This window comes from Schistocerca nitens, chromosome 1 (assembly GCF_023898315.1).
Source record: "Schistocerca nitens isolate TAMUIC-IGC-003100 chromosome 1, iqSchNite1.1, whole genome shotgun sequence".
Taxonomy (NCBI): domain Eukaryota; kingdom Metazoa; phylum Arthropoda; class Insecta; order Orthoptera; family Acrididae; genus Schistocerca; species Schistocerca nitens.
This window is the reverse complement of record NC_064614.1, coordinates 512,000,958-512,027,489: the sequence shown is the minus strand read 5'-3', so window position 1 is coordinate 512,027,489 and position 26,532 is coordinate 512,000,958. Positions and strand designations below refer to the sequence as shown.

Here is a 26,532-nt window from a genome sequence, read left to right as displayed (position 1 = left end):
GAGGGGGGAGAGGGTGGGAGGGGAGCGGAAAAGGAGAGAAGTAGAGTAGGGACAATAGACTAGTGGGGGTGTTGGTCGAATATAAGGTTGTGTAATGCTGGAGTGGGAGCATGGAAGGGGATAGGTGGATTCCCACTTCAGCACTACACAACCTTCTGTCCCACTCAGTACCTAGCAACCCTACCCTGTCCCCATCACTTCCCTCCCTACTCCCACAAGCAGCATTACATCTTCCCCCACCCCTATCCTGCTATCCCTCCCCCTCCCAACTCCAGCCTCCTCCTTACCCCCAACATCCATGAATTGCTTCCTCCATCAGGCACAGTTGGCTGCATGCAGTCCAGCCTCAGCAACTGCTGATATTACACTATACTCCTTAATCCAAAGTCCTATTCATCACAGATGTTTGAGACTTGGAAAGGGCTGTGGAACAATGAGGTGCTACTCAAAATTTTCAGGACTGGTGCTGCCATCTGTTAAAAACGTTACCTTTGGACTAATGGTCACCACCACCCTCGAAGTAGTTCTCATCTGCACATACTCACCAGTCCCAGCACTTCTGCCACTGGTCAAACGTTTTCTGGAAGTCCTGTTCTTTGAGTGTGTTTGTCACCACCAGCGATGCTTCTTGAATCTCTAGAGTGTCGAACCGGTGGCCTTTCAACTTGATTTGCAGTTTTGCGAATAGCACGAAGTTGCAAGGTGCCAATTCTGGTGATTATGGTGGGTGGGGTACAACCACCATATTGTTTTTTGCCGAAAAGGTCCTGGTGAGCAATGATGTGTGACAGAGCACATTGTCGTGATGCAGCAGCCAGTTCCCTTGATGCCAAAGTTCGGGCTGTCGTCGCCACATGTTTTCACAGAGCCATCACAAAACATCACGGTAGCATGTGGAATTCACTGTTTGGTTGGGTGGGACAAATTCTTTGTGCATAATTCCTTTGGTATCGAAGAATACGATGATCATGCTCCTCACTTTGCTCTTCACCCGTCTTGCTTTTTTGGGTCTTCGAGAGCCCAGGCTCTTCCACTAGGATGACTGTACGGCTCATGCTGTGTCCCCCAAACACTTGTTGAATCATTGCAAGGGTCTCTGTGGCACTTTTCCTGAAATTCGCACAGAATTTGATACACACACACTGTTCTGTTTGCAGATCCATTGTAAAATCGCCACACACCAAACACAGAGTATTACGGAAATCACTGTGGACATGCAACACGTCCTCCCAACTGAATGCTACTCCGCACACTGACTCATCAGATATGCAGCTCTTGCCACCCAGCAATGCAAAGATCTACTACTCCTACTTTCCAGATGGCAGCATCAGTCCCGAAAATTTTGGATTCCACCTCCTATGTAGTTTCGTTTGATTAAAGCACATATGCCTGGGTTTCAAGGAGAATCTCCCATTTCATTTTATGCTGAGGTGCTATTCCAATACAGTCAGAGAGCCTCTGAAAAACTATTCAAGTTTAGGGGGAGTACCAAGTGGGTTGAGGCGTGAATGGGAATTTGGATTGAGGAAGAAGGCATGCTAGGGTAGTCCATGCAGCTGTGCAAAGCCACTGTGCCAGGATGGTGTAGTGGTTAATGCATCTACCTAGTGAGCAGCAGACCTGGGTTCGAATCCTGGCCTTGACACAAATTTTCGTTTGCTGCTTCAGTCTGCTTATAAACCTCATAGATGTTTGAGACTTTAAAAGGTCTCTGGAGCCATATGGTTCACCTGATTTTGTGTTTTTTTCATTGTTGTTGTTGTTGTTGTTGTGGTCTTCAGTCCTGAGACTGGTTTGATGCAGCTCTCCATGCTACTCTATCCTGTGCAAGCTTCTTCATCTCCCAGTACCTACTGCAACCTACATCTTTCTGAATATGCTTAGTATATTCATCTCTTGATCTCCCTCTATGATTTTTACCGTCCACGGTGCCCTCCAATACTAAATTTGTGATCCCCTGATACCTCAGAACATGTCCTATCAACCGGTCCCTTCTTGTTATCAAGTTGTGCCACAAATTCTCCTCTCCCCAATTCTATGCAGTACCTCCTCATTAGATACATGATCTACCCATGTAATCTTCAGCATTATTCTGTAGCATCACATTTCGAAAGCTTGTATTCTCTTCTTGTCCAAACTATTTATCGTCCATGTTTCACTTCCATACATGGCTACCCTCCATACAAATACTTTCAGAAACGACTTCCTGACACTTAAAAATCTATACTCGATGTTAACAAATTTCTCTTCTTCAGAAACGCTTTCCTTGCCATTGCCAGTCTACATTTTATATCCTCTCTACTTCGACCATCATCAGTTATTTTGCTCCCCAAATAGCAAAACTCCTTTACTACTTTAAGTGTCTCATTTCCTAATCTAGTTCCCTCAGCATCACCCAACTTAATTCGACTACATTCCATTATCCTCATTTTGCTTTGTTGATGTTCATCTTATAACCTCCTTTGAAGACACTGTCCATTCCGTTCAACTGCTTTTCCAAGTCCTTTGCTGTCTCTGACAGAATTACAATGTCATCGGCAAACCTCAAAGTTTTTATTTCTTCTCCATGGATTTTAATACCTATCCCGAATTTTTCTTTTGTTTCCTTTACTGCTTGCTCAATACACAGATTGAATAACATCGGGGAGAGGCTACAACCCTGTCTCACTCCCTTCCCAACCACTGCTTCCCTTTCATGCCCCTCGACTCTTATAACTGCCTTCTGGTTTCGGTACAAATTGTAAATTGCCTTTCGCTCCCTGTAGTTTACCCCTGCCACCTTTAGAATTTGAAAGGGAGTATCCCAGTCAACACTATCAAAAGCCTTCTCTAAGTCTACAAATGCTAGGAACATAGGTTTGCCTTTCCTTAATCTTTCTTCTAAGATAAGTTGTAAGGTCAGTATTGTGTCACATGATCCAATATTTCTATGGAATCCAAACTGATCTTCCTCGAGGTCGGCTTCTACAAGTTTTTCCATTTGTCTGTAGAATTTGCATTAGTTTTTTTGCAGCTGTGACTTATTAAACTCATAGTTCGGTAATTTTCACACCTGTCAACACCTGCTTTCTTTGGGATTGGAATTTTGGTTCTTCTTCATGTAACTGAATTGCAGTAGCTGATTATTATTTTTTTAAAGAGCCTTCAAAATCTTGTAATCTGCCATACATTAATTTTGAAATTTATTGACTACATAAACATTCACACTGCATGTATTCCATTGATTTTACAGTGGTTTAAATGTGAAAGTTATTTCTTATTGGAAAACTGGTTATGTTCCCTTGATACACAAAATTGATTGTTGAGGTTACAAATGCTTCTAGACAGGAGACATTGGCAGATAGAGTGAAATTAAATTTAACAAATCTCCATTTGTGACCATATATACACAGAAACTGCATCCTTGTGAAACTGATAAACAGTACAATTATGGCAAATTGATGTAATTATATTTTTCTAAACAAACATCTGCAGAAAATGAAATTAAATTGTAAAGGAATTTGCAGGCAACATTTAACAGATACAAAGACACAAAAAACCACAAAAAGGAAAGATATAGGACTCACTTGTTGTATATGGGTTGTGTGGTGCTGGATGATGTGATGGCCTTAAAGTTGGATGATACGGTTCAACTGCAGTAACAGTATGGTTCTGGTCTGACGAATGCCCTGATTTCTCTTCAATTGTTTCACGGATGAGAGTTTTTGATGCACAGCATTGTGTGCCAGACTTACGGCACTTGAAGAGATCTGTCATTTCTGCATTACCTGCAAGACAAGTTTTTAATTAATATTTATAATATTAGAAACCATAAAAATTGAATAAATGCTCTTCTTTGAACCCATTGAAGATGCTAGCTATACCAGTACCACAAATTCTAATAAGTTCCAGAGGCTGGTGATATTCTGTTTGAAAAGTGGCTTGAGATGTAATGGATTTTTAGTAATTCCAGATCATCTAGATCTACATGATTACTCTGCAGTACAAATATAGGTGTTTGACAGGAGGTGCATAGAACCACATTTAGTCCATGTCTCTACCATTTCACTCTCAAATAGCATGTGGGAAAAACGAATACCTGTATCTTACTCTGTGAGCTGTGATTTCTCTTATTTTATCATGATGGTCATTCCTTCCTATGTGGGATGGAATCAACAAAATATTTTGTCATTCTGATGAGAAAGCTGGGGACTAAAATTTCATGCAAAGACCTCAGCACAATGAAAAATGCCTTTCTTTTAATGGTTGCCACTTTAACTCCATCTCACTCCATGACACACTCTCCACTATTCTGAGATAAAACAAAGTGAGTGAACTTTTATGATGTCCTCCATCAGTCCCATTTCGTAAGAATCCGACACTGCACAGCAGTGTTGGAGAATAGGATGGACATCTTAGTGGAGGCCATTTGTTCAGTTGAATTGTTGTACCATCCAAGTGTTCTGCCAATAAAATGCAGTGTTTGGTTCATCTTTCCCAAAAATGTTTTCTCGTTATGATGACTCCATTTCAGTTGTTCATATTTGTAATCCCTAGACACATGGTTACAGCAAGAACCTTTAAATTTATGGCTTATCATGTACCAAATTTTAACAAAAATTTTTTAGTACTTGCATGCAAGACGTCACACTTTCTATTATAGAGAGTCAAATGGCACATTTTTTGCACCTTGCAGATATCTTGTCTAAATCATTTTGTAATACATTTTGATCTTTTAATGACTTTACTAGGTGGTAAACGATGGCATCATCTGAAAATGATATAAGACGGCTACCGAGATGGTCTCCTAAATAATTTATGTAGATTAACAACAGCTCCCTTGAGGAATGTCAAATAAAACATGTATTACCAGATGACTTCTCATCAGTTACGACGAACTGTGATCTTTCTGATAGGAACTCATGAAACCAGTCACGTATGTGATATGATATACCACAGGCACACAATTTTATTAGAAGCCTTTTGTGAGGAACAGTGTCAAAAGCCTTCTGGAAACCTGGAAATGTGGAATCAACTTGAGACCTCCCCTCAGTATCACTCATTACTTTGTGCGAATAAAGAGCCGGTTGCACTTCACAAGAACACATTTTCAGATTCCATACTGGTTCTGTGTATGTTTATGGTATTTTCTTTGAACCATTTCATAATGTTGGAATACAAAATCCTACAACAAATGTGTCAGTGATGTGGATCTACAATTTAACAGAATATTCATATTTCCTTTCTTGAGTATTGGGGATATTGGTATGACCTGTGGAGTTTTATGGTTTTTAGGTATGGATCTTTCATTTGTGTGCAGTTGTAAATGATGGCTAAAAATGGAGCTGTTTCACCAGCATACTCTGAAAGGAACCTTAATGGGATGCAATCTGGACCAGAAGACTTTTGTTTGTTAAGTAACTTAAATGCATTTGTTGTACTGAGGATATCTACTTCTAAACTGCTCAAGTCGACAGCTATACTTGATTTGAATTCTGTAATGTTTAAAGCATTTTATTTGGTGAAACAATTTTAGAAAACTGAGTTCAGTAATTGAACTTCAGTGGTGATGTCTTTAGTAACATTACCATTGCTATCACAAAGTGACATGATTGACAGTGTGTCACTGGTGGCATACTTTACATATTAGCAGAAGCTCTTTAGATTTTCTGCAAGACTTTGAGACAAAGTTTTGTTGTGGAAACTGTTAAAAGCATCTCACACTCCTGTCTGTGCTAAGTTTTGAGCACATATAAATCATTGTCAGTCTTGGAGATTTTGTGGTCTTTTAAATCTAGCAGCTTGCCTCTTCTGTCCATCACTGGATGTGCCCATATCCCATCATAGATCATGGTATCACACCATGATGTTGTTATTCTACATTTTAGTGCAGAATTTCGTAAAAAATGTCCTAGCTTGACATAAATCATTCTGCAGAAAGTAATAGTGCTGCCCCAAGTATTATATACTGAAGTTTCTAGCATTTGTCAATATGATGTAGCATATAATGGCAGCTTTTATTTGTACATTCATTTATTTTTCTAGTCACACATTATATTCTGTAGGGTCCAGTATAACTGAGAACTCTTAGGAACATAGACACCAAATTTCTGCAACTCACGTTTAACAATCTCTACACTTGGAGTAAATTTGTATATGGTATGGAATTTGTTAATGGGAATACCTTGTGAGGGGGCAAATTGGTTAAAACATAGGTCTTATATGCATGATGAGCAGAGTTCATACATCTCTGGAAAAAAAAAAAAAAATAGAAACACCATCAAGGGCTCTGTTCATTGGCACCAGAGTATAAGATGTGCATATTGAGAGGTTGAAATGTTAGTGCTTTTTTGTCACAGTCATCGGTGATCATATGGTGCACAGAAGGCCTGAGTTTAGATGTGAACAGTGTTTCCAACATTAATTCTAGGGCGCAAACAAACCTCACCAATGAGTTCTTTCTGCTTCTGAACAGCTTTAGCCATTTGAGCAGGGTTGCTTTTTGGGCCTACGGGAAGCTGGATGGATGTATCAGTGGATTTCTGCACATGTTGGGCACAATGTGTCAGTGATGTTTCACTGCTTTCAACAGAGACTGCTTTCAAGTGAGACACATCAAGATCAATGGATTGTGTGAGCAGCGATGGCTGACTGCATATCATTGAAGGACAAAATCTGGGTACACGTCATGGCGTTGTGTCATCAGGAATCATTAGGAAGCATCTGCTTGCAGTAAGATTGAGATCACATGTGCCTCTGGCCAAGCTATCACTCAGACAACAACAACAACACCAAGAATGACTTCTCTGATGTCATGAAAGATTTGACTGAAGTATGGAATTATGCTCTGTTGTCTTCACTGATGAAAGTAAATTCTGTCCGTATGCGAGTAATGAATGTACATATGAATGGAGTAGACATGGTGAACTGACAATTCCAGAGTTCATTTGCACATGACACACAGGTTTCGTGGGATGGAGGTACAACTCATAGTCACATTTGGTGTTTCTGCAGGGTAAAATAACCAGTGACCACTACATTGCACAGTCTGTTATCCCCATGCTACTGCCACTTCTTTGACAGGAAGGTGATGTACTTTTACAGCAGTACAGAGCAAATCCCCATTGGCCACAGAAGCAAAACATGCTTTTTATGGTGTACAGAAACTGCCCTGTCCAACAAAACCACAGATCTCTCACAAGTTGAACATGTATAGCACATGATGAAGTGGGAACTTACTTGTTCTTCAGGTCCCACAAGAACCATTGCTGAATTGCAACAAAGGGCACAAGATGCTTGTAGCAATCTGTCACAGGATGTCATTCAGCACATCTATGACCGTTTGCGTGCAAGAATACACATCTGCATTGCCACCAGAAGTGGTTACACTGTGTATTGATGTGACAGTTTGGGCACTCTTTACTGTGACATGTGTTTCATTTGGTGTTGTGCACTATTACAATGATGAACTATCTGTCACTTCTCAATGAAATGACCTTGTTCTTGAGGGTGTTCCATGGCTTTTATTCAAGTGGTGTATATCCTTAGGTTTTGCATTTCTTCCCTAAAATCACATATGGCAAACATTGGGATGATTTATCTAGCAAGCCACTGTAATTACTTCACCAGTCTTCATCCAACAGAACTAGAGTGCCAAAAAGCTTTCCGGCCAATAATGTGTTAAAAACTGTAACATGCTTTACATCCTCTTATGAAGGCAGTGGTGACTGAACCCCTTAAACATTCTAATGTCTTTGGCATCCAAAATGTAAGATCAGCAATATTATATTAAGGTTGTAAAAGATGACACAAATGAAACACACTGTAGATTCAAACTATGTGCTGGACTGAGACTCCAACTAATGTCCTCAATTTTGTGGGAAAATTTATTCCTGACTGAAATATTCAGATATACTTAAGGGGTTCAAATTCCACTTTGGCACACACTCACTTAAGTGAAAGATTCATTCTGGAAACAATTTGTGAGCTCAATTTTTCCTAGTGATGCTAGTCCAACAATGGAGGAGACAAATCTGTTTATTAAGAGGAACAAACGTATTGCATTTTTGTGCATCTTGCAAAATGCTTTTTGCTGTAGTGAATGATACCTCAGTGAGAATTTCTGTGTGTTGTTTACCTGTCTTTCAGCAAATTTGTTCTTGTTGTTTGACTGTCGTGTTGTTTGTTGCATTATAGGCTTCATGTCACCAGAGGGCAGTGAATTCACTTGTCCCCACTGCACTACAGTGAGCACCCCAGAGCACTCCTTTTCTCTGGGGTATATTTAGAACAGCGTCTCACAAACACTGCCATCGTGAACACAATCGGGCAAACTGCTTTGTTGAGGGGACAAGTGCCAAGTGTGATGGTTTGGGATGCCATTGCGTACAGCATGTGATCTCAACTCCTAAGTACTAAGGACAATTTGACCACTGTCGATGCTTTGTGAACACACCTACAAATCGTGCGGCATTATATTCCCCAGCAGCATAACAAGGCCCATTATGATTCCATGCCACAGTGTCTAGAGACTATGATACCAACATTGTATCGAATTATCATGCTCAAAGCACGGGTACACTACTGTAACTGTAATCATTTGTGTACTAAGATGGTCCTGATCTGTAGAATATATACCAATCGAAAAAAATCCTAACACCAAGAAATAATTAATGTAGAGCACTGAAATTAAGGTAATACATTTGTCTAGGTAATATATTTAAGTCATTAACATTAGAAGATCACAGGTTATTGTAAGTGTAAGAAAAGCCATTGCAAATGTGAAATGCTGGTACATTGATAACCAGTTTAACTGCCAGAATGTTGGGTGCAAGCATGCAAATGTGCACGCATTGTGTCATACAGGTGCCTGATGCCAGTTTGTAGGATGAAGTTCCATGCCTGTTGCACTCAATCAGTCAGTACAGGGATGGTTAATGCTGGTTGTGGGTGACGTTGGATTGTCATCTGAAGATGTCCCGTATGTGCTCAACTGGAGACAGATCTGGTGATTGAGCAGGCCGAGGCAACATGATGACACTCTGCAGAGCAAGTTGGATTATAAAAGCAGTATGCGGGCGATTGTTATCCTGTTGGAAAGCACCCCTGGAATGCTCAGCACAACAGGTTGAATCATCAGACTGATGTATAGATTTGCAGTCAGGGTGTGCAGGATAACCACGAGGGTGCTGCTGTCGTATGAAATTGCACCCCTGACTGTAACTCCAGGTAGATCCAGTGTGTCTAGCACGGAGACAAGTTGGCTGCAGGCCCTCAACTGACCTCTTCCTAAGTTGTTCATAATGACATATTTGTTGTCTCAAAGGCATTCTTGACTAACATCAACTCAGGACGTCCAGTCTCAAAGGTAACTAATGCTCGAGACTGTTACAACACATTTGTAAATCAAATCTGAATTGGGAAATACGGAAGCGTCCGATCCCGCCCGTCTGCTTTGACTCATGACGTCACAAATATGGCGGAAACGACCATAAACCACGATTCCAATTTGGCGCATATAAAGTCGTTACGTACACATTATGAGGACAAAAATACATCGAAAAACAAACACACACACGTTCCACAAAAACCCTAATGACACTAACGGGACAAGCGCGGGAAATAGGGGTTTTTTGGGTGGGGACAAACTAAATATAAACAAATTTAGACACCCACCCCCATACAAAACCACGCAAAACGACGAAAAAAACCGACATCACGAAACTCCCCAAATACCACTAAACATCTGGAATCGGACACTTCCCTTGACCTATACAGCTCAACAGCAGCTCCCGATCCCATAAATGAGGATCGAACACTTCTCTTGACCTACATAGCTCAACAGCAGCTCCCAACATTCACAGCCACACATTGGGATCGAACACTTCCCTTGACCTGTTATCCTTACGACATCTCCACATACAGCCGTCCCTGGTCCTAGACGCCGGAACTTTAAGTAAGACTCATTTCTTCACGACATACTCAACACTTCACGACTTCATCCAAAAATCCGAATAGTTGAAGAAATTTTATTAGAGACAACGCACTGTCCCCCATCATAGCCGACAACCGAAAACTGCTGACCCTGTCAGTCATATCCATACTTACCAAAGACATAAAAAAAGCAATTTACCAAAATTCACACACGACGCCACACTCGCAAACTAAACCAAAAACACCACCATAGAGCACCACCGATCGCATCAAAGCGACACCTACAAACACGCCACTCTCACAAACTAAATCCCGCGCCGTCGTGACGTCACACACCACAACAGCCTAACGTCACGGGTCAAAGCCGACGGGTGGGATCGGACGCTTCGGTCGACTCCTGAATTGCATCCTCGTAGTGGCGCTAATAGCGCCATTCTTATGCGACTGGCGCGAAATTTTAATAGGCATTCTCTTGAAGATGCAGAAACACGCCTACCAACTTTCATTTATGTCACACAACTCCTTCTTGGTACTGCGAGTTTTTTGTTTCGTCGGTGTATTTCATTGTAATCCCACGTCTGCTCCTCGGCGTTGCATTTTTCGCAAGCAGTAGTGCAGCTTGCTGGCCGGCGAGTACTCACGGAAGCAGGTGAAGGAGAGGTAGGAGACGATGCAGGAGCCGGGGCAGTCGGGCCGCGGGTCGGGCGCCGCCGTGGTGCTGGGCTGCGGGGGCGGCGTGGGCCGCGGCCGCGGCCTGGCCGGCCGGCTGGTGGTGGGCGGCTGGCGCGTGTTGTCGCAGCACACCGAGTCGCGGCCGCACGTCGACGTGTGCGGGATCACCACGGCCGGCCGCTCGCACAGACCCGACATCAGCCGCAGCAGGCAGAAGCCCGGGCACCGCGGCAGCGCGTGCGTCGACTGCAGCAGAGGCGCCGTCACCATCTCCGTCGTATGTGGTTTACCCCAGACAAGTTAGTAAAAAAACACAGCAAATGGCGGAGTAATTTATAAACTTTTGGAACTTCGGAAAAATACTCGTATGGGGTGTAGTAATGAGAAACAGAAAAGTCTCTCCCCCCCTCCCCGCCATAGGGGCGGTGCGTCCCTCCTTCCCCCCTCACCCCACCATAAGTAAATTTATTCCAGTTTTGCACAAAATGGTTCATTCTTATAAGAGAACTGTATCTACAAAAAAATATTCCTATTACAATTCTATGCAAAAAACAAACAATCCTGTCGGAGGGATATCCGCAACTGAGCATTATACCAGATGTTCATAATACCGGTACAGTTGTAAGTTTCTTTTATTTAGAACACGACCAGTTTCGCACTCTTACAGCTCATCTTCAGGTGTTATTAGTTCATGCTGTGACCACGAGCGCCGCGGTGGACGGAGTGCTCTGTGGTCGCTGGTGGTACACCGAGTCCTGCACTAGTCCACCGCAGTGCTTGAGGTCACAGCACGAACTAACAACACCTGAAGATGGGCGCATAAGAGCCCGAAACCGGCCGTGTTCTAAATTAAAGAACCTTACAACTGTGACGGTATTTTCAACCTCTGCTACGCAAAAAAGGTCTTGTACATATTTTAAGCCAGACTAACAACTTTAGAAATATAAGAGTGGGAATAGGATTCTGTTAACGCATAGTTTTTGCAGCTTGCTTGCCTAGTGACTTTCATAAATGAAAAGTGTCTCGAAATATTTCGTATAATTTCAACTAGATAAAATTTCTTGTGTCTTTAGTATTACTGAAATCAGGATTAAGTGCCAGACAATGAAAACGTCAAGTTCCTCTTTCCCACTCACTCACCGCTCCCCTACCACTGTCGCTGCCGTTTTTCCGTAGACGTGTCCAGTTTAGCTGACTATGTCATGAACTTTTAAGGCTGTGTGGAACACTTCAGTTTGTTGTGTTGCGCAGTGTTCCTTCATACTCTGTTTTCTCTTCTATCGACTCTGAGAAAAATACCACCTGTTTTTCTTTTTCTTTTTTTTCCAGTAAGTCTCTTTTGGAAGGAGAGACATTAAGAGTGATGAAGGGGTTGGTAGCTTTGATAAGGAGAGATGACGCTCACAGTCTTCCACAAATGCTGGAATGACTGAATTGCGTAAGGTATGTCGACGTGAATATGTTAAGCAACATGAGTAAAGAAACAAATTAACCAGAAAGCTACACAAGCAATAGAAGCTAAACATCTTCTTCGTCTTATTCAGTCAGTTTCAAATATTTTTATCTTGTTGTGAGTCAGGCAAGCAATACTGTCACACTCTCTCGTTTGCTACCCACTATTGACCCAGCATCCCTCCACGCCTACTGAGTGTAACTGCAGCTAAGGCCGAACAGCTTGGACTCTAGAAACAAGAGCTGGAGGGAATCAAACGCATCCATCTCTCCAATTCACATGAAACGACCACCAGCTTCAGACAAGATATTACTACTGGTTTCATGCGGTTGAGCTCAAGTTTGCAGAAGAAAATACAAGTTTGTGAAGGCTGAGTTACACTGCCCAAAAACGTCTAAAGGCAGTGAAGACAAAGCTGCACTAACGTGGCTCGCAATGATTTGACGGAAGATTTGGAGAATGGTTTGCTGTAAACAGTTGTGTACAATAGCTTATTTATTAAGCAGATATTGTTGTATTTTAGTTGCTTGGTTGTACATATTATGATTGTAAATGCGTTATAATGCAATAATTGTTGATTAATGCTTAATGCTTAATTCTCATTACAAATTATTTTGACTCCAGTACAAATATTACGGTGCACAGTACTGAAAAAAATAAAAACTGTAAACCAGTATTGTTCTGAACCAATAAATGTGAATTTTAAAAGGAATTTCACTCTGTTTTTTTACTTTCAAATTTTAGTGCTAAAAATTATATGCTACATAAATGTTTCTATACGTACAAAAGGTAAGTATCTGTGAAGAAACAGAAGAAAAATTTAACCGAATTGAAATAGAAGTGAAAACCTATGCCAAACTCATAGGCTAAGGGGTTTTTTAACATTCCATATAACATGTCTCAAAAACTGGATAACTTGCTTAAGACGTGGATATGAGCTGCTTTGAGCATAATTTCACAAGAAATATTTTTCTCATTACAGATGTCTTCGAAAAAAAAATTGAAAGAAGGTAAAAAAAAAAATTGAATTAAGGGAGTGGGAGCGCAGAGGAGTTGCTTGCTCATCCGTTAGGTGAGGAAGTGTTCCTGTTTCTTATTACTTCCTCCTCTATGAGTGTTTTCCCAAAGTTTCAAAACTTTACAAATTATTTCCCTCATTTTTACTGGTTTGCTTTGGGTAGTTAGCAAGATATGTATTTACATGCACAACGAATTTTCAGTTTGATGTTTGAATTTGACGACCAGATTGCAGCACAAGGTGTCACCTCATGTAAGTCTTTCACAGCTCCTTTAAAAGTATGGATTGAGCATTTATCTACATTTGCATCATTACAGCTGACTGTTGTGACTTGGACTACTTTCCACGCTTTCTCTTCTACTCAGCCCCGTAACTGAAGTTTAATAAATTTTCTTCTTCCATTTTTAAATTACACTATCCACTTTTTGTGTTTTGCAGTCTTTTCCTGAAATTAAAAAAATTACTCCAGAAAAGTCAGTTTTTCCAAACGTGAAATAAATGTTCCACAGTACAACATGGTTATGTAAGTAGGAACAAATATTCTATTAAAATTCAAAAGTATTGCAATCCATAAATTCTTGTCAATACAGTATATAATAGTCTCTCTACCAATAATAAATGAAGTCAAATTAAATACAAATATTATCAAAAACCAGTTATAAGTCAAATACAATTTGAAATAGAAGCTATTGCAAACTAACGGAAACTTCTGTTTGAAGACCGATAAATTTATCAAGACATTAAAGAACCTCAATTTATTTACAAATATCTCATTTTACACGGTAAAAGACCTATTTAAAGATACGAGAAGGTGCACGACTGACGAAAGATGGCTTAACTGTCCACACGTTATACAACTGGTTTTTAAAAAAAATGCTTAATTATATATATTAGCATCTGGAGGAGAAAGTTAATGATTGAAAATGTCTTGAAAATATCCGGCTACAACGAAAAACGCTTGTTCTTAATGATTACCACCACATCTCGCTTCTCATATACGTGACACCCTCTCACCTATTTGGTGTTACAATGGGACTTCGTTTATCCACCCGGCATTAATTTAGATTTCTAGTTCATCGGGTCGATTTTTTTAGTACAGTTCCTATATATTGTTTAATATTTTGGACGTAATATCAGCAAAAATGTTCTGCGAGGATAATTAAAGTTAAATTCAAGCAACCGCAATGCAGAAATCCTCGGAAATGTGTCATTTAACTAGTTGACACTGAGTTGTAATGTATTGTATGCTCCCGCATGTTGCGAGTGTAAAATGACAGCAATGAGAAAGAAGGTAGTAGTGTTTATGGACAAAAAGTTACAGGCACTGACAGGATAGATAAAAGAAAAGTGCTGAAAAAAATTGTTGCTGAATTTGATGTTGACTCCAACAGTGTCAGAATGGAAGACTAGTAGTCCATAATTCTCAGACAGGTGTTAACGACATGACTCACTGGCTGCGAAGTTATTTCTGTCGTCGTTTGTTCGGCTGGAGATAGTGATGATGGATTAGTTGATGAAATTGGGGCTAAATATGAAGACATTATGCCACACTCAGAGACAGCAACACAGTTGCACAAAATGACTGTTTATTTAGAAACCCAGGCGGAAACGACTTCAGCTGAACTATTGATGGTGAAATGTCTACGTACGTAGTCTTGCTACATATAAACGACATACGATGCTGGCTCAAAAGAAACTCACTGATTATATCAGTGAATAAAACTCACCGTTTTCTTGCAATATCTAGTCATCATTTATGTGAAAATAATGTATAATTTGTTCTTTATGTGAAAATAACACAGCTGTGTTTATAGCATCGAATCCATGTCATCCTATTTTTTCTGACTTTCCGGTTTATCCACATTTTCGATCACACGGATGACGAAATGAATTGCTATTGTTTGAATTTTTGCCCTGTTCTCCTTCAATCCTTTTTGATAAGAATCCCATACCGCGCAGCAGTATTCCAGAAGAGGACGGACAAGGATAGTGTAGCCTAGGCTATTTCTTTAATAGATCTGTTGCACTTTCTAAGTGTTCTTCCAATAAACGCAGTCTTTGGTTCGCCTTCCACCAAACATGTTCTACGTCTCGGTTTCAATTTAAGCTGTTCGTAATTTATTGCAAACCCTAGGTTTTTAATTGAATCGACAGTCTTTAAATTTGTGTGATTTATCATATAACTGAAAGTTAACGGAATTTTTTAGTACTCACGTGGAGAAACAGTTAGTTTTTATCTTCTGATGACTTCACCAAACGGTGAATGATGGCATTATCTGCAGACAGTATAAGAGGGCCATTCGGGTTGTTTGCCAAATCGTTTGAACAGTAGAGGAACTATGACGCTTCCTTGAGGATGACTTCCCGTCATTTACTACGAACTGTGAAGTTTCTGACAGGAAATCGCGAAACCAATCGCACAGTTGAGACGATACACCATAGACACACTATTTCATTAGAAGTCGCTTGTGAGGAGCAGTGTCGAAAGACTTCTGGGAATCTGGAAATACGAAACCAACTTGAGATACCCTGTCGATAGCTTCATTACTTTCTGGGAATGAGAAGCCAGTTTTGTTTCACAAAAACGATATTTTCTACATCCGTACTGGTTATTTTTCGATAGAGCATTTTCCTCGAGGTGTTTCATAATTTGAAACACGGTTTGGGTTTGGATTACAAAAATAATACAATTTATGGATGTCAATGACACGGGTCTAAAATTCAGCAGAATATTTCCATTTCCTTTCTTGTGCATTGGTGTCACCTGTGCAACTTTACAAAACGTTTTAGAAATGCGAAGACGAAAAAAAAAATCGAATATGGCATTACGTGAACCATCTATTTTGCAACTCTACACTGATGAGGCAGAACATCATGAGAACCTAACTAATAGCCGGTATGTTCAACTTTGGCACGAATAACACCGGCGACACGTCGTAGCATGGAAGCAAAGAGGCCTTAGTACGTCGCTGGATGGAGTTGGCACCACTTCCGCAAACAGAAGTTACAAAATTCCCCTAAATTCCGGGGATGGCAGCGATGAGCTCTGACGCCACGTTCAGTCGCATCCCAGATGTGTTCGACAGGTTCACATCTGGCGAGCTGGGGGGCCAGCTTTTCTCCTTCCCGCAGTACAGGTGTCAAGGACGTGTTCCCCTGGAAGTCGATGGATTCGCGCCCTCCCATAGGCATGATAAAGAAGATATCGGGATTCATCAGACCATGCAGCGCTCTGCCACTGCGCCAACGTCCAGTGTCGATGGTCACGTGCCCATTTCAGTCGTAGATGCCGATGTTATGGTGTTAACATTGACACAAGCATGGATCATCGGCTGCCGAGGTCTATCGTTAGCAGTGTTCGGTGCACTGTGAGTTCATCCACACTTTTACTCTTCCCTGCGTTTAAGACTGATGTTAGATCCGCCACAGTTCGCCGCCTGTCCTGTTTTACCAATCTGCCAAGCCTGCTACTTCCGACACCTGTAACGAGAGGTGGCCGCTCAATCCCCCGATGTCTGGACGCGGTTTCATCTTGGCTTCGCCACGTGTTGAGGATACTCACCACATCACTCTTCGAATACCCGACAAGTCGTGCAGTTTCCGAAACGCTGCTGCCGAGCCTCCGTGTCATCACAATCTGCATCGGTCAACAAACGTGATCGCGCTCCTTCCCCATTCTACACACGGACAGCATGCTCACTGATACTACATGCGCCGTGCGCATGTCTGACTAGCAGTCATTCCTCGCCAGGTGACGCTGCTATCGCCTGGACAGGTTTATATCGATATTAGGTCTGTGGTCTTGATGTTATGGCTGATCAGTGTACACTTCGTAGCTCCATGTTTATAACCACTACAACGCTATGTACTCCAAAGATTTCGGCCATTTTTGTGTAACTTGCAAGGGAACCTCCCCATCGCACCTCCCTCAGATTTAGTTATAAGTTGGCACAGTGGATAGGCCTTGAAACACTGAACACAGATCAATCGAGAAAACAGGAAGAAGTTGTGTGGAACTATGAAAAAAATAAGCAAAATCTACAAACTGAGTAGTCCATGCGCAAGATGGGCAACATCAAGGATAATGTGAGCTTAGAAGCGCCTTGGTCCCGTGGTTAGCGTGAGCAGCTGCAGAACGAGGGCTCAAAAAAATGGTTCCAATGGCTCTGAGCACTATGGGACTCAACATCTTAGGTCATAAGTCCCCTAGAACTTAGAACTACTTAAACCTAACTAACCTAAGGACATCACACACACCCATGCCCGAGGCAGGATTCGAACCTGCGACCGCAGCAGTCCCGCGGTTCCGGACTGCAGCGCCAGAACCGCTAGACCACCGCGGCGAGGGCTCCTTGGTAGTCTTCCCTCGAGTGAAAAGTTTAATTTTTTATTTTCAGACAATTATCAAAGTTCAGGCACTCACGCATAATCAACTCCGCTCTGCAAAATTCCAGGACATGTTCAGATTTGCTTGGATATATGCAGGATTTGACGGTCTACACACGGAAAAATTTGAAAACGTTAAAAGCATATGTTTTGACAGAGCACAGGGAAAACTGTGCGACTGTGAAACTGTTACATTCATTTGTTGCAGTTTATGTGACAGACTCTTATGTTTTTATCGCTTTTTTGGGAGTGATTATCACATCCACAAGAAAACCTAAATCGGGCAAGGTAGAAGAATCTTTTTACAAATTCGCCAAGTGTACAAGTTAGGTGGATCGACAATATATTCCTGTCATGTGACGCACATGCCGTCACCAGTATCGTGTAGAACATATCAGGCGTGTTTTCCTGTGGAGGACTCGGTTGACCTATGGTCTTGCGATCAAATGTTTTCGGTTCCCATTGGAGAGGTACATCCTTTCGTCTAGTAATCGCACGGTTTTGCGGTGCGGTCGCAAAACACAGACGCTAAACTTATTACAGTGAACAGAGACGTCAATGAACGAACGGACAGATCATAACTTCGCGAAAATAAAAAAATAAACTTTTCCCCCGAGGGAAGACTTGAACCAAGGATCTCTCGTTCCGCAGCTGCTCACGCTAACTACGGGACCACGGCGCTCCAGAGCTCACATTATCCTTGATGTTGCCTATCTTGCACATGGACTACTCAGTTTGTATAGTTTGCTTATTTTTTTCATAGTACCACACAACTTCTTCCTGTTTTCTCGATTGATTTGTGTTCAGTTTTTCAAGGCCTATCCACTGTGCCAACTTATAACTAAATCTGAGGGGGGTGCGATGGGGATGTTCCCTTGTTAGATCTTGTGAAGGTTCAAATCGTACCAAGTAAGACGTGTTTTTATAAATCTTCAGTGTGCCATTGGCCTGAGACGGCATACTTTCACAATACCCAAGTTGTGATACGAAAACTATCGACTACGGAATCCGATATGTTGTCTCCCAAGCAGTCCGCATCGAATGCTAACAGAAGCTCATAGCAGTTCCTGCCATGTTTGATATTTCCGTATGACGTGAAAGTGACGCCACGTGTGCACGAAGTCTTGTGAACTGTAGGTTAGCGCAGCATTTACGGTGCTCTTATTCTAGACTCTTATAGGTACCTGCGGCGGCGCCGTGGTGGTGGTGCTGAGAGGCGCGGGAACCGGCGAGGAGGGCGCCAGCGGGGAGTAGTAGGTGACGCAGCAGTTGCCGTCGTCAGGGCACGTCGCCTCGGTGTCGATGTCTTCGCAGAGCAGCGCGAGGAAGCTGCCCACGCACTCGCCGCGGCAAGGCTTGGGCACGCGCTTGGGCGGCGGCGGCGGCGGCGGCTGCTTCGGCGCCGCGGGCGACGGGGACGGCGACGGGTGAGCGCCGGCGGGGGGCGGCGAAGAGGGCGTGGGCGGCGGCGCCGTGGGCCGGCTGGCGTTGCGCTCGGCCAGGCTGGGCGGCGGCTGAGCTTCGGGGAAGGCGTCGCGGGACACGCAGCAGCGCATGCCGGCGCCACACAGCTCGGCCGCCTCCAGCACCGCGTCGCAGTACTCGGCGATGCGCTCCGCCACGCACAGGCCCGGGCAGGGCTTCACTGCGGACACCGGCGGCAGGCTCAGCCAGGGGGAGGGCGCAACAATATCTGACAGCTAACGACAACTTCTAAAACAACGACACAGTCACTACCGGGTGGTTATCATTAAAATACTCATGGAGATCCAGTGTGGACCGTACTTATCTTATGGCAGCGAAACATGGTAGATAAGATAATGCCTTAATACGGTACAGATTTACGCTGGGAAAAAATTAGTTCCAGTTTTGGCCACTAGGTGCAAATATGGCGTTGTACACTGTTCGTATGACGTTATGACATCTACGCTGTCATTTCACAAGAATAAACGTGAATGAACAGTATGGCTACGGAGAAGAGACACCGTGCTCTGTTAGTGAAACTGTTTTATCTGCACAGTAGCAATTAACGGTAGCATTGAGAGAGTATTGCCGACTGAAAGGTCCGATGTCATTAAATAGTTTGAAAAAGATGGTAATGAAATTCGGGAACGTAGTTGCACTTCTTGATGCAATAATTTACCAACAGCCGTATGTATTGTAGAAATTTATTTCATTTTATGAACTTCTATGTGCTACCAGTTTTGGCATTACATTGATGCCATCTTCAGGCCCCACTCGTCATAGTCGTAAAACCGCTATACACGGAACGAGCCATATAACTGGATCCGTGAATCAATCGTCCTGCAACAGCTCTTGGTTTCACGACTATGACGAGTGGGGCCTGAAGATGGTACCAATGTAAAAAATGGTTCAAATGGCTCTGAGCGCTATGGGACTTAACATCTGAGGTCATCAGTCCCCTAGAACTTAGAACTACTTAAACCCAACTAACCTAAGGACATGACACACATGTTTGCCCGAGGCAGGATTCGAACCTGCGACCGTAGCAGTCTCGTGGTTCCGGACGGAAGCGCCTTGAACCGCACGGCCACCGCGGCCGGCTCATCAATGTAATGCCGAAACTGGTAGCACATAGAAGTTCATAAAATAAATTTCTACAATATATACGGCTGTTGGTAAATTATTGCATCAAGAAGTTCATGCCAGCCGTCGTCCCACGATCCATAATGGATCAACGAAGATAGTTGCACTTGGTGTGGTCTCCTATCGTGTTGGAAGTTATTGACGAGGTTGCTGTTGCTGTAATTGAAAAATACTGCACGTACCCCGAGCAGTGCTAGTGCTCGTGCCGTGTCACAAGAATTGTATATCCTACGGTCAACAGTACGGAAAGTTTTGTTGTCTGTTTTACACTGGTACCCGTACAAGATCCAGACAGAGTAGCAACTGAAACCTTATGATCCGCAGCAATGTTCTGAATTTGCTGTTCACTTTCTGGGATGCATCGAAGTTAATTACGTGTGTCCGGCAATATTCTATCGAGTGACAAGGTACATTTTACGCAAAAGAGTGCAATGCATACACACAACTGCCGAATTTGTTAAATCACGTGTTGTGCACGAAGTAGCCATTGCACTCGCTGTATGTGACTGTGTGGTGCAGATTCACAAGCACCTTTAGTCTCCGTCGGCTCTTCTTTGAAGAGAATGCACCAAGGGGGCGTCTGCACGTTATCGAGACCTCCTTGTACAGCACGTGACTCCTGCTTAGAGAGTTCAACTGCGTGGAAACCATTGTTTTCTTGCAAGATGGGGCAACACTTCAAGTCGTTCGCCCAGTGAAAGATTTTAACAGAACCTACCCCGAACATTTTATTACCAGAGGTTTTCCTTAGGAATGACCTGCAAGATCACTTGATCTGAATCCATGTGACTTATCGCCCCGTGGACATGTAAGAGAACGCGTTTACCAGGGACTCGTTTGGTCACTACCTGATCTACAGGCCAGTATACAGGAACATGTCGCTCAGATCCTATCAGAACTGCTGCGAGCAAGTGTTGATCACGTTGTTTTACGGATACAGCATCTCGTCGACGTCCCCAGTCCCCATCCTGAACAAACTGTGTAAGTTGCGGTTAGTAATAAAATCAACGTTACGTCTGTCTCACGTGCATGGCCTTTTCTGCCCACGTCCCATTCCTAACCCATTACATGCGGAAACATTTCTATACGTCTTTCTTGCATTTATAGCGCGTGATTTACGCCTGGCGGCCGAAACTGGAACCAATTTTTTCCAGCGAACACGGTTCCGCATTAACACATTAGCATATCTATCAAGTTTCGCTGCCATACGATGATTGTTACACAACACCCACTGGACCTCTGCGAGTAGCTGCACTTTAATTATAACCACCCGGTATATTTGAACTGCAATTTGTGGTTCATTGCTACTATACTGGACACATTTCAGAACGATTACAGTAAGCTCAGCAGACCAAACAGTAATTACCTCCTCAAAAGAACTCACTGATCGCTTTAGAGTGCTGTATATGACGTAGAACTGGTACCAAGATGTCATATGACCTCCCACCGTGGTAAGGATGACAGTGAAATAGTGTGAATGTGCCAGTCGGTTGTATGGAATCAGCGCAGTGACGTAGGTCGACGAGGATGCTTGACAATATGGGAGGAAGGAGCTGTCGCCTTTGGACGCGTCCATGATCACATCGTGAATAAAGATGCCTGATTTACTGGTGTTCCGCGCGGTCTACGGCGCCTTGTCACGGTCAGCGCGGCTCCCCCCGTCGGAGGTTCGAGTTTCCCCTCGGGCATGGGCGTGTGTGTTGTCCTTAGCGTAAGTTCGTTTAAGTTAGATTAAGTAGTGTGTAAGCCTAGGGACCGATGCCGTCAGCAGTTTGGTCACTTAGGAACTTACCACAAATTTCCAAAATTTACTGGTGTATCAACGCATACAGTCTAACGCGTGTACAAGTAATGGTGTGCCACTCGCAGCCATGTTACGCAAACATACTAACCAACGGGGGCCAGAGACAAGTGTCACACGTTGTTAATGGGTATCTAATCGGGACCCAAAAGGAACCGCTACTATTAATGAATGCCGGTCCATCTCAATCGGTTTCCGAGTGAAAATTACGAAGGGAACTGCGTGGAATGGACAATGGTGTTCGGTACCTTGCAAGAGGCCATAGCTCACAGCAGCACATAAAACTGTACATCTTCAAGGGTCAAACATAAAAAAAATTCGGCATTAGCTGTCTGGAGGTGTGTAGTGCGGCCCACGATTAGCGATTTTGCTTCTATTAAATGGCGAATAGCGCTGAGTGCATCGACGGCCCCATGACACCTTTAACCCACAGCATGTGGAAGGCATAGTTCAGGCCGGAGATGGTTCTGTGGTGTAATGGGAGTGTTGTTCGTACCATGACAAGGATCAAGTCATTGAGGTTACCATGACTATGGACCAGGATGTTCATTTCAAGATTCTCTCTGTTGCCCTCGGTTCTACACCTTCGTACTGACTATGGTCACTTCCACCTTCCAATACGACAATAGCGGTGTTCACAGGGCTGAGGGCATACCTTCCTGTCTTGACTAGTGCTCTGGCACTGTATAGAACTCGACTGGCCCTCTAAACCACCGTATCCTAACTTCATAGGAAACGTGCGCGAGTATTCAGAACAGCGGGTGAACCATAGCAAACAGTTTCATCGCATTTTGGTAGCTCTGTGGGATCTAATCGTCAGTGAGATGTTTCAGCCTTGAAACGTAACGTTTTTTCATAAAATTTCGAAGCTGATTTGGATCGCTTGTTTAATTGTTAAGTCATTAGGTAGGGCCCATATACTTAATTTCACCTTTTGAGCTCTGCAATGTGATTTTCAACAATTTTATGGCGGAGTTTTGGCTAATATTACGTCCATACATTGGTAGGAACATGTATCTTCGAATCAATTAATTGCAATTAGGACTTCTTACATACAAACCATTCGATAACAAAAAAGCACCAAATATACTGTATGTTACATTGTTAGGAATCTGTAACAACACTGTTTGTCATACAGTCAACTTGCTATACTGTTGTTTCACATAGCGGCATCTAATTACTTCGTAGTCGTGTAATTAGCAACGTGAAACTAACTGACAATGCAAACGAAGTTTTTATTTAGGCTACTGGATTATATATTGAAATTCCATCTACAGTAAAAAATAATGTACCCACATTTTTGAAACAGTTCACTTATTTTTCCATGAAAACGACAGATGTTTATTTGACTTTGGATCCTATTTCATCTTGTTCTGTTGTAATCCCCGAATGATAACATTTTTTGCAATTTTGAACAACTTCTTTGATTGTAATTAACGACATTACTGTATGCAACAATGTTCGAATTGTTAGCGAGACGATACAAGACCCACGAGAAATTGTGTGAGGGATCCAGTACAAAGTGAGATGTTGAACTGCACCCGTCCAATTTCAAGAACTTTTATTTCATCTTGGTTTTTCAAGATTAACATTCTAAAAGACTTTTACTTTTACTGACTTATTTGACAAGTGTTTTCCCCAGAAAGGTGGTTACATCGAAAAGTTTATACGGCATCCCTGAAGAAACTTATGGACTTTCATCTTCGTTCAGTCGAGACAATTATCAAGGCCAGAGGCGGAAAGACGGTATTAACCTGAGGTGATGTTTGGAGGGGGGGATTGATTTTATGTCCCATGTGCTTATCAACATTTAGCCTGTCCAAGACATAAGTACAAATAATGAATCGTTTAAAGATTGTCTCCACTTACAAATACATGTTATTATCTGAATGCAGACTTAGGTGTGTGTGGATAAATTCCGGCACCTCGGGACTACACATCTTAGAGCATGTGTACTGAAAATATATGTTATTAATTTTTTTATGCAAGTAAGTTTGCACTTAGAGCTTAACACACTTTTATATATCGAGATATCGGTAAACTCTTCTTCATGGGTATTAAGGTTTTGAGCAGGATGGCTGTTGATAATGAACTTATTCCGAAACATGCTCTGTATATGAAAAACTAGCTAAAAGGCTGTACACACGTCGGCTTTAAAAAAAAATTGATTACATCATTAGTGCTAATCTTACGAAGCGTATCAGTTTGTTTGGATATTTAGGGATAACGCTTATAATAATAAGCAAAGGAACAAACACATGAATTCAATGAGGAAGGAGAATGGAAAACGTACAGGTTTTCCGTGATCTATAACATGTAAAGATACTGTGCAACCTGTTCTAGAGAACTGTTTCCAATATTTGGAGAGTTTATGAAGGGGGTCTGTCAGGATCGTAACAGCACGATATAACCCATGTGAATGTGTAACATAGAAGCTTCGTCCACCCTCTATTGGGGCATAGGCAAATGGTATAGTACGGAGAAGCCTAATATTAGTGTTAAGGACCGTTAAGGTGAGCGTTATGCAATAATTTGCAAAGATATAGAATGAAGAACCCAGAAATGTTGATAATAACACACGATAGTAGTTACAAAATAGAATCTATAACAGAGACCTCCCAAGAACCCAATTCAAGTTTGATTCTGGTCGCAACTTGGACCAAAATTTGACTTTAATGTAAAGTCTTTTCCTACTTGGTGTCACCACATAGTCACAGCGTTTAACTACGTCACTTTTTGATTTAAGAAAACGCCTAAAAGTATTTTACGCTGTTTTGTATTAATAAGGACGCGAACGAAATCTGATTCTGGAACACTGACGCTGACAATGAGTAACAATGTAGAACCCGTACTCGAGTCTCTTCGAGAAGATTCCAACTGAGTGTGTTTTTACTGTCACTGAATTGTATGTCAGTTGTAGATATTAGCCATGATTGAAGGAGAGGGACACATTGTGTGCATTCTAGATCTACTGAAGCAAAAGTTTGGTGATACATTTTGCAAAATAGTGGTAGGATTGATTCTTGAACGAAGATAAATCCAAACAATCGTCCCTTTTCTGGCTACGTCAGAGTCAGTGCGATGTTGAATAATAATAACAATAATAATAATAAAACAAACATATTTACGAACGCATTATTTACCACCCGTGTCTGATGGCGATAGCTAGTGAACTTTGTCGTAAGATGAAGGTAGGGAATAACTTAGCTGTTCCAGAGCGAACTCGGGAGTAGAACAAGCAATCCTGCTTACCGCCTAGAAGTGTTATCGAGGTCACACACACGCTTCTGATTGTTGTGTGCGTTGCCTTCAATGCACTATACTACAACAGTCAAGTACGGAGCATAATACAACGGTAAATCGTTTGGACAGGGTGAACAGCTATTGCCAGCGCAAGTTACACGCAGTTCGTCTGTATACTGCCAAGATATAATAATGTGGAAAAAATTATTTCCTGGTCAAAATCTAGAGACGTCAAGCTACAAGTAAGAGTGAGAATGTGTCTGCTACTGGTATAAGGCATTTTCCAGAGTATTTTGAGAGGATTCCAACAGAAGAATGGCACGGGAGAAAAGAATACAGCAGTAGGAGTTTTACCTCATGAGCGAGAAACCATGTTGACATCCCTCTGTGATGTCAGGTTGAAAATTTCGTTTTACCTCTCAGTGATTCTTTCCATCATAACATTACTTCTAAGTAATTCGTTCAACCATAATATTACCTAAGATATAACGTAACGAATAGTGCCAGATACAAACCGTTTTCGCAACAGAGGGCATGCACCTTTATTTCGCCTCCACCCTGTTGTAACGGCATTAATAACAGAAAGACAGTTCTCGAATAAACAAACAATGTGAAAATGCAAGCTTCAGTAGCGACTTACAAAATGGAAAAAGTCAAAAGACCTGAAAGCATAACGCAGGATAATATAAAAGATAGGTTTCCCCTTACCCGTGTCCTTTTTGTCCGATGCTGTGGGGGGCGAAGACGTCGTAGAAGATTCGGACTTCGATGGAGGATCTGAAGACTGCAACAAGATGCACACAACATTCACTGTCAATACTGAAATATGCTACACTTACAGAACGTGATCTGTCTTACAATAGAAAAATGTTATCTAGCTGAAACATCTATCAGATTATTTGAAATGATAAAATAAACCCAACATAAAAACGAAACGCTGAAAGCACTTTTAAAAGCTAGGTAACATGGTTGATCAGTAAAGGCCAAACGATAATCCTTTCTATTTAGGCTCTTCGGAAAGATAAACAGAAGCGGTTCATTTATTGCGACAGCGTTTAACATCCCCAGTCTCCATGTTATCAGTCATCACTATTATAACATGACAAGCTCTCGAAGTGCAGCGTTCACAGTAAACTGCAAAACCACTTCCACATTATGATCTACGCGGTCTGACGAGACTGCTGTGCTCTGACACATAGGCAGTGTAACGATGGCAACTGATCAGCTATTACGGTTGGAGCAGGAGTCGCTTTCCTTTAACTTTAGGCAGCTTTTTGATGCAACGGAAGGAATGACATCAGAGACACGGGAACATCCCTAAAAACATGGTTGACATCCTCGTTTCTTATTCGTCTGCTCAAAATTTCTTTTGTATAAAGTCACCTATATATTCTCGTTTTCTTATTTTTAAACAAAATTGCGCTAGGTGAATCGAAAAGA

General features: G+C 42.2%; 1 protein-coding gene across 1 annotated transcript in view; it reads right to left on the bottom strand.

Annotated features, from left to right (window-relative positions):
• The window catches only part of LOC126236189 (protein masquerade), a 231,556-nt gene that overhangs the window by 20,023 nt on the left and 185,001 nt on the right, over window positions 1-26,532 (bottom strand). The window contains exons 3-6 of the mRNA XM_049945292.1: window positions 25,801-25,876; window positions 18,626-19,086; window positions 10,554-10,830; window positions 3,567-3,767 (exon numbers count right to left, since the gene is read on the bottom strand). Of these exons, the coding sequence (XP_049801249.1) occupies window positions 3,567-3,767; window positions 10,554-10,830; window positions 18,626-19,086; window positions 25,801-25,876 (1,015 nt within the window). The remainder of the gene's footprint in view (window positions 1-3,566; window positions 3,768-10,553; window positions 10,831-18,625; window positions 19,087-25,800; window positions 25,877-26,532) is intronic.